The sequence below is a fragment of the Bidens hawaiensis genome, unplaced genomic scaffold (genome assembly GCF_021521415.1).
Source record: "Bidens hawaiensis isolate Kalapana, Puna unplaced genomic scaffold, B.hawaiensis_p1.1 tig00030794_1, whole genome shotgun sequence".
In the NCBI taxonomy this organism is placed as follows: domain Eukaryota; kingdom Viridiplantae; phylum Streptophyta; class Magnoliopsida; order Asterales; family Asteraceae; genus Bidens; species Bidens hawaiensis.
This window is the reverse complement of record NW_027495149.1, coordinates 138,766-147,656: the sequence shown is the minus strand read 5'-3', so window position 1 is coordinate 147,656 and position 8,891 is coordinate 138,766. Positions and strand designations below refer to the sequence as shown.

Genomic DNA, 8,891 nt, shown 5'->3' with positions numbered 1-8,891 from the left:
AGGTGACTATATGAATCATAGTATTATATTTCTTACATATAGTATAACTAGAAAATTTACTCGCGCGCGTTGCGCGCATCAATACATCTATATATGACGTCATCTCTTCTTCTCTTAAATTCATCTCTTACTCCCTTAAATTCACAGTATCTTACTATATCCGGTTTACGGCCATTGTGGCAGGTTGTTTCAACATAAATGACCTTATAAGACCAAAAATAAATAAACAGATAAATGTAATCAGTGTATAAGAAACCATTAACAAACTTGTTAGAAGATTTACATCAATAACTTCCACCAATGATCAAGACCATGATATAAAAATCACAGAAAATAATCTAGAATCACAATATTTAATTAGACATTTAGACAGATTACTTTGTCATCTTTCAACTGCAAAAGCATTGCAAATTTGCAACTCTTCTCTCCTTAACTCACTATTTTAGTAATGTATAATGCCATCCACTTTTGAAATTATTGGTTGGAAACTTGCTGAAACTCATACATAGTTATAAACCCACTTCTATCTTTATCAGTATATCTAAAGGCTGCAAGCAAAACTTTTATCTCAAACTTGTTCATGCGCAAAGTTACTGCATTCAATAACCAAACAAGAACAAAACAGAGGTCAGCGGGTCAACGATAAAGTAAACAAAATAATAATAAACAAAGAACTATATTTAATCGAAAGTGCCATAAGAACTTAAATCAAGTATTGATCTTACTAAAGAATCAAAATGATGAATCACCCCTCAATTAATCAATTCAACACAGTAGTAGGGTGTGGCTGAATTAAGCCTCCATCTTGTTGATTTCAACACCTTCATATCCATCGTTTGAATCAATTTGGCTTCAAAACAGTATTCTTAAATCAAAATCCGAGTTAATTTTTCAAATCAATGTTTATGTCTTTTAACATTGTAAAAGGAAAACCTTGATCATCTTTCTTAGCTTTGCAACTCCATCCCATAATCATTCGGGTTCCATGGTTCTAGCTTGTGTAGATGTTCAACTTCATCAAATACGGTTATAGTAATATCAATTCTAGATAATAGCAAGCATATTTTTTGTGTCCGAAATGTCGATGTCAACAACGGGTTCTACGAATACGTCCTCCATCCAGCCTCCTACAATAGAATTTACTTAATCAAAATCAATATAATCCAAGTTAGGTTTATGAATTATGAACAAAAAATGAAGAAAGATCAATGCCATAAGATCTTTTTTTGTTATGTTGTTTCTAGTGACATAGGCATAGTTTAATCCTCCTCGTCTTCAAATATCTCAAAACTCTCATCTTAGTTGATTGCTTAAACTCCAAAACATCCTTATTTTAATTAAATGTTTCAAACCTCCCTCTAATTATCCATAAAGTTATGGAAAGTTTTCTTTATACCTTTGAAATCCACTAAACAGAGGAAACTAATCATCAAGGCTTAGGAGAACAATGGATTGATAACCTAATTTCCACATGTTTAATCGTATATGATGTGTGAATCTACTGTTGGCGCATATATTCAATTTCTAGGGTTTCGCATCAATCGATCATGATTACAACAGTCGGCTTCAGAATCGAACAATCATATAAAGAGTAAACTTACTTTTGTTGTTAATCTTCACACTTCAACCTCTGGCGTACTCGATTTAGGTGAAAGAAGAAGAATTAAGGAAAACATGAGAGGTTGGTCGATAGAGGCGGTGGCTGTTGGAAAGTGACAAACATGAGTTATGACGTGTAACAAACCAGAAGCATTAAGAGCTTGTATGCCAACCTCAAAAAGTTGCACATCAAATGAATAGTGGCCTAATGTGAGTAAACGGCCGGTTATCTTTTAATATATATATATATATAATGATACTACCGTTCAACCGGTTAATTTATAACATAAATTAAAAGGTTTTATATAATATAAATAAATAAACGTGTTAGTTAGTAAGTGTGTTGATATATATTTATTTTTATAAGTCAACTGAAATTACAAATAGAGTTAAAACTTGTTACGCTTTTTTAGCTGACGTTACTGCAGGTTGTGCCAATGGATTGCAATATGAAGTACACGTGTAAGTCACTAATTGGTCAGAATCACGTGGAATGACACTTTAATCCCCACAAAATCCTGTACATAATTATTATTATCCCCCACGACGTACGAGGTTCAAACAAACAGACAGACAACAATACGATGTTGAAGCTAGTCTTGTCAGCTATGGATGTGGTCGCATGGAGAATACACTATGTTCATACTACACTTTGTCTTTGCTTGTCAACTCCTTCTCGTTTCTGCCCAAGGTACGTCATGACCGTTTCTGCCCAAGGTACGTCATGACCGATTGAAACTTATTAGGTTAATGTAGTAAGTATTATGGGGAACGATAATTTGATTTCTAGATTTGCTGATTTTAACACTTTACCCAATGAAATTCAGTTTTCGCGTTCGGTAAGGAATTGAGCTTGTTCATGTCCGTTCATTAATTTTGTGACGGACACAAAAGAATGTAACCGGACACTAACGAACACAAATGAACATGTATTAATTTGTAAATAATAATCACTAAATCAACCAAAAATCCGGAAGTAGCACATCATAATAAACAAAAAAGCTTAACATTATTATATCAAAATAGTAATAGTAAAATAAATAAATAAATAAAAATAGTAATAGTAAAATTCTAATAGATAAACATGTATGTGTAAACAAACGTAACCAGACGGACGTAAACGAACACATTACCGGACGTTCACGAACACAGCGATCTATGTTCGTGTTCGCTCATTAAGCTTACCGAACAAAATTCTTTGTTCATGTTCGTTCATTTATTAAGCAGACGAACATAAACGAACTTCCCGCCGAACAGTTACGTTCTGTTTGTTTATAGCCCTAAGTGTAATAGAATGCATTTCAGCCGATTAAAGGTTTAAATCACGTTTATGAAGTAAAACTACCGACGCAATCAGGGCGGTCCTAGCCCCTTTAATTTTTATTATTTAAAAAACATTTCTTCATTGGAGGCGGTTAGGTTTTAGGTGTTTTTCTAGTATTATACGTATTATACGTATGTAAAAATCCCGATCACACCATGAAAAAAAATCATGGGTTCGCCACTGGAGGCGGTTAAGTTTTAGGTGTTTTTCTAGTCTTAACTTGAGTTAACAACTTAATATTGAAAAATTATTATTTAGCTTTTGTCTGAAACTGCATTCTTTTGTATGTTTATGGTCATACAGATGGAAAATCCAGTGATACTGCTGAATTGTTTGAAAGAGTATCACATAGTATAAAGGTTAAACGTTATAGCGAAGCAATCAATGATCTAAATGCCGCCATAGAAGCCGACCCCTCACTTTCAGAAGCACATTGGCGCCGTGCTTCTGTTCTTCGCGAGCTGTGCAGGTTCTGTTTTAACTTTTCAGTTAGTTATTTAGTAGTTCAGATAGTTCCTGATTAGAAACTTATATGATTCAGGCGGTTTTTGGCTAATGTAGATATGAGGAAGCTGAGAGTAGTTACAAAAAGTTTCTTGAATTGAAACCGGGAAACTCGGTTGTTGAAAACGAGCTTTCTCAATTGCATCAAGCACAAAGTGGTTTAGATACAGCTAGCAGCCTCTTTGATTCGGGCGATTATATAAAAGCTTTGGATTATATAGATAAAGTGGTTCTTGTTTTTTCTCCTGCATGCTCACAGGTACCATATGTCACATTATAACTATTTATATTTTGTATGTTTCTAACTATTTATATGTTGTATGCTATGTTTGACTTGCAGGCTAAGATACTAAAAGTGAGGTTATTAATAGCTGCTAAGGATTATGCGGAGGCGACATCAGAAGCGGGATTCATAATTAAAGAAGATGAGGATAATTTAGATGCATTGCTGCTTCGCGGGCGTGCTTATTATTATTATTTAGCTGAGCATGATGTTGCTACTAGGCATTACCAGAAAGGGCTTCGCCTCGATCCAGAACACGGTGAATTGAAGAAAGCATATTTTGCATTGAAGAATTAACTCAAAAAGACAAAACTTGTAAACCCAACTACCGATTGAATTTTGTATGTCTCCTAGTCTTTGACTTTTTTGTCTAGAAGTTAAACTTTGACTTTTGTTGCAGGCGGAAGATAATGCAAAGAAGGGGAAACTGCGTGTTGCAGTGGAAGATTACAAGTCTGCACTTGCTTTAGACCCCGGTCACGTGGCACATAATATGTATCTTCATCTTGGGTTATGTAAGCTTTTGGTTAAGCTTGGTCGAGGAAAAGATGCTATAAATACTTGCACAGAAGTTCTCACCATCGATGAAGAACATACCGAAGCTTTAGTTCAGGTTTGTTAATGTCACACACATAATCATAATATTAAAAAGTTAAGTTTGAATGTTTATTTAACTTATTTGAATCCATTATTCTCAGAGAGGTGAGGCCAAATTATTGACTGAAGATTGGGAAGGAGCAGTTGCAGATATTAAATCAGCTGCAGAAAAATCTCCTCGGGTTTGTTTAAAGTTTAAACTCGGTTATATCATTAATGGCAGTTGTATATATATGTGTTTGTAATTACTGAAATGACAATTTTTAAAGGATATGAGCATTCGGGAGTCACTTATGAAGGTGGAGAAAGCTTTGAAAATAAGTCAACGGAAAGATTGGTATAAGATTTTAGGTGTGTCGAAGACTTCAACGATATCTGAGATAAAACGAGCTTATAAAAAGCTAGCTTTGCAATGGCACCCGGATAAAAATGTGGATAACAGAGAAGAAGCAGAAAATAAATTCAGAGAGATAGCTGCTGCATATGAGGTTCTTTTTTTACCCTTTTGACTTTTAAGTCAAACTGATGATATTTGTTGACCGTTGACCCGATTACTGTTGATTGCAGATTCTTGGAGACGATGACAAGCGTGTACGATATGATCATGGTGAAGACATTGAAGGGGGCATGAATATGGGTGGTGGTGGATTTAACCCTTTTGGCGCAGGTGGTTTTGGTGGTGGTGGTGGTTTTACATTTCATTTTGAAGATGGTTTTCCGGGCGGTGGATTTGGCAGTTTTCCAGGCGGCGGATTTGGTGGTTTTCACATGTAAATTATGCGCTCTATACCACACATTGATCAGGAAATTAAACTTTCGATTACTTAAGTTAAAGTCATGATATGATTCCTTGTTTCATTTCATAAAACATGTGAAATTCACAAGGCATTTTTGTTGACAGTATACAAAATCATGTGGCTTGAATCAGATGAATCATATTAAATTAGAATATGTTATCTAATGTGTTATGGGAGTCCATGAATATGATCTTTAACATTCAAGAAAAGACCAAATTGCCCTCCTCTCGGTGCAAAATAACAAACTCCATTGGACCAAAACTCAAGATTTCATTAGCATAAACCATTAACAGGATTCTATACAATCTTAGTTTTGGTTGTAACTCGTAACTAAGCAACCATGGCTACAAGAGTTTTAACAAATAAACCACACAAAGCCCATTATGGTCTGGATTGTTGACTCGGCTCTTGAGTTTGACCTCCTTGCAGGTCAGATTCACCTTGGGGTCTATGACCGGTTTCTGTAAGTTGATGTGGCTGAACTACCTCTATTGAACCACCTTGTTGTCGAGCCTCTGTGGACTCTTGCCGTTCCATTTCTGGGGTCCCACCATGTCGGTTTCGCCAATTGTCCCTCAATTTCAAAATTTCGTAAATAATCGAAGTGAAGCACATTGCACCACCGAAGCCAGCAAATGTAGCAAGCAAAACTGATAGCACCCCAGTCACATTAAGCTGTAAAATTTTCACGCAGACTCTCGGTTTTCAGTGAGTTTGACTTCAAAAGTCAAACGTGGACTATTACACACACCATTTGACATATTTCAAGATAAAATTCACATCAAATTTTTAATCGTTTACCTTTGAATTGAAAATATGCGCGAACCCAACCACTAGAGCGAACTGAACGGTTGCATAAATCCATGCATATCGTCTCTTCACTGAACATAAAATTGAAGAAAAATGGTCAAATCTATAATTGGTAGAATAAATCAATAATAACGCTATCAAAATTGGGATGAAAAGATACCCATCGTTGTTGATGTCATTGATGCAAGAAGACCCAATATGCAAGAAAAAGGCAAAGATATTGCAATTGCACCAGAACCCATTTTACCCACCTGTCACACACATACAAACAACATAAGTGATGTTGCAAAACTTTAAAAAGATTTAAAGTTTTAACATTCTTGACATACCAAAAGTTGCTCCAAGAAACAAAAGTATGCGAGCATGCTAACGATCACAAGAACGGGTACATCCTGCCATACCCTGATCACGAAAACAACCATAATAAATAATATCAAGTCTGCAAGAATAAAATGTGTTTCCTGTTAAACATGTTACCTGTATCTCGGACCGTCTAAATGATGCATAGCTCCATTTCTTCGGCTTTGAGACCTCTGAATTCTTAAAAGAGTAACCGGCAAATTCTTGACTTCTTGCTTGCAAACCTCACAAGTTTTGTTACCTTTAACGCTAAACCACTTTATAGCACATTCTTGGTGGGCCAGGGCTAACTCTCCTTTACAATCACACTCCAATTTAAGTGCATCATCAGCACCTTCCCTTAGTTCAACCATACATATTCTGCACACAGCTTCTTCTTCTGCAATATCCTCACCTTCTTTATGATCATTTCCGTCGGTTTCGGTTGTGTTAAAAACGTTAATTGTGGGAAGACTTCCTTGTGCAACTTTTGGAGTAGTTGGAATTATCCTAAACATACCACCTAACGTCTCTATTTGATTCATGTTTACGTCTTTAATCAAATCAGGAACGGAATGTGAACGATACATGGGCCGTTGGATCCAACCTTTCTGTAACAAATTAATATTATTAAAACTTAAAACATGTAACTAACTTATTATTAGCTAAGAAAAGTTGAAGAAAGTGATGTACTTACTTCAATGGTGTTTCTTCCATGCACCGACTCGGGATTCGAATGAGCGATAGGAGTAACCGGTAACGATGATGTTCTTTTTGATTTGGATGAAAATAGCTTTGTAAAAGATAATGTCCTAGACATTTTTGCATTCCTTTTAATATCAGATGGTGAGCCACCAAGTGCCAAGATTGCAGCCTTTTCGATCTCTGCATTTCGGTTTTTAAACTTGAAACTTAATCTAGGAATTAGGCTTTTGATGGATGGTTTGCCTCTGGTCGATAAGGGACTTGATGATGATTCATTAAATTTGGGATAAACATATGTCGGGCTAGGTAAAGGCGAAAAATTTACTCGTTTCGGAGTCTGTTGTGGTGTTAACGGCGTGTTTAGCCTATCAAACGTTCTTTCTGGTATCTCTAACACCAGGTGTTGTGGCTTTGAGTGTTGACTGGTTGTGTTGACTTCGGTTATTTCGGCTGTTGTGGTAACTTCGCTTATTTCACTCGTTTCTCCATCCTGAATATATATCAATAATCAGATGAATGTGGAATATGAAAACCGAAAAGTATTGTGTTTGACTGTCAAAAGTCAACTGCATAAGCTTGTTTCTTGACAAAAAATTCTTGACTTTTAACTATTAAAATTATGATCTTTTTGGTGTTTCCAGAAAAAAACAAGTAAATTTCTTATCACAAAACTTATAATCAAAAGTTTTGTACTCAAATTCATGATTATAAGTTTTGTACTCAAATTCATATGCCTAATTTATCATGTAACATGATCAAGAACACAAAGTAGGTATATTTGTTTAGCATGACTCTAGAAATGAAGAATAAAGTTCAATAACAAAAAGATGCTGCCTTTAAAGATTACCTTTTGATAAATCCTAAAACAACAAAAACCCAAATTTCAAGAAACATAAAACTTGCAACAACACAAATTTTCTTGATCATAAACCAATCTTTTTTCTAAAAAATAAAATCTTTATCATATACAACCCAAAAATTAAAATCAATCACATATTATATTCCATTTCTAGGGTAATTCTGAAAAAAGTTAAGAAAAAAAAATCTCAGATCATACAATTCAATCATTAACCTGTTTTCACTCCATAATTTACATATAAAGGTACAATCTTTTTGAGTCAAAATTATAAATTTCAGAAGAAAACAAGATTGTATCAATTATCATAATTCATAATTACTCTGTGTGTGTGTGTGTGTGTGTGTGTTTTAATATTAAAAGATACCTTGTAAACCAGGGAAGCTGGAAGATCCACAGAGATGTTATCAACAGCTTCTTTATCAGTATTGGCTTTCTCCATGGATGATGAATATTATTAAGAGCTTCAATATGTAAATGTTATATATAATATGTATATGTATAACAGTAATAATAATAATACATGAAATGGAAACCCTGTTAAACCCCCCACAATAATATTAATTAAGAAATAGAGAGAGATGACAGTGACAATGAGAGTGGTGGTTGGATGGATAATACAGTAATACACCACACCACCTTAAAATTACTCTTTTAACAGTTTTGTTTTTGCTTTTATTGTGTTTGTTTTATACATCAAGACCACTTCTCATTTTATTATTTTAACTTTTTTTTAAATATTGTTTTGTTGCATATATGTTAAATACAACCTTTTATTAAGTTGACTTTATATGTTTTATACTTTAACTTGTTCTTTGGCGAAAGGCAAAAGATAATAAATTGTAGGTGGGAAAAAGGGGTAGCATATTTGTATGCCTTTTGGTTTAAAATAACATACAAGTATTAATCATTAATTAAACAATGTTTAATTAGCAAAGTAATATTATTCCTACAACTGAAAATAGACAGTTATTATAAAAGAAAATTGTATCTAAATTGAAGTAACATGCTATAAAAGTCTCAAGTGGAGAAACGTGTTGTGTGACGGGTTTGTCATGTAGCCTATCATTTTCTTGA

The 8,891-nt window shown here is 34.4% G+C and overlaps 1 protein-coding gene and 1 pseudogene across 2 annotated transcripts; one reads left to right on the top strand and one right to left on the bottom strand.

Annotated features, from left to right (window-relative positions):
• The first annotated feature begins 3,192 nt into the window (after positions 1 to 3,192).
• Positions 3,193 to 5,151, top strand: LOC143581030 (dnaJ protein P58IPK homolog; annotated as a pseudogene). The gene is made up of 7 exons (XR_013143762.1): positions 3,193 to 3,392; positions 3,485 to 3,686; positions 3,768 to 4,025; positions 4,111 to 4,323; positions 4,409 to 4,489; positions 4,577 to 4,795; positions 4,875 to 5,151. The product of XR_013143762.1 is annotated as a dnaJ protein P58IPK homolog (transcript).
• Positions 5,152 to 5,265: 114 nt separating this feature from the next.
• Positions 5,266 to 8,427, bottom strand: LOC143581026 (uncharacterized). The gene is made up of 7 exons (XM_077063906.1): positions 8,182 to 8,427; positions 6,951 to 7,448; positions 6,392 to 6,864; positions 6,244 to 6,316; positions 6,075 to 6,165; positions 5,906 to 5,985; positions 5,266 to 5,779 (listed from the first exon to the last, which is right to left on the bottom strand). Exons 1-7 carry the CDS (start codon positions 8,254 to 8,256, stop codon positions 5,486 to 5,488), a joined length of 1,584 nt encoding a protein of 527 aa, XP_076920021.1. The 5' UTR covers positions 8,257 to 8,427; the 3' UTR covers positions 5,266 to 5,485.
• Between the last annotated feature and the right edge of the window lie 464 nt (positions 8,428 to 8,891).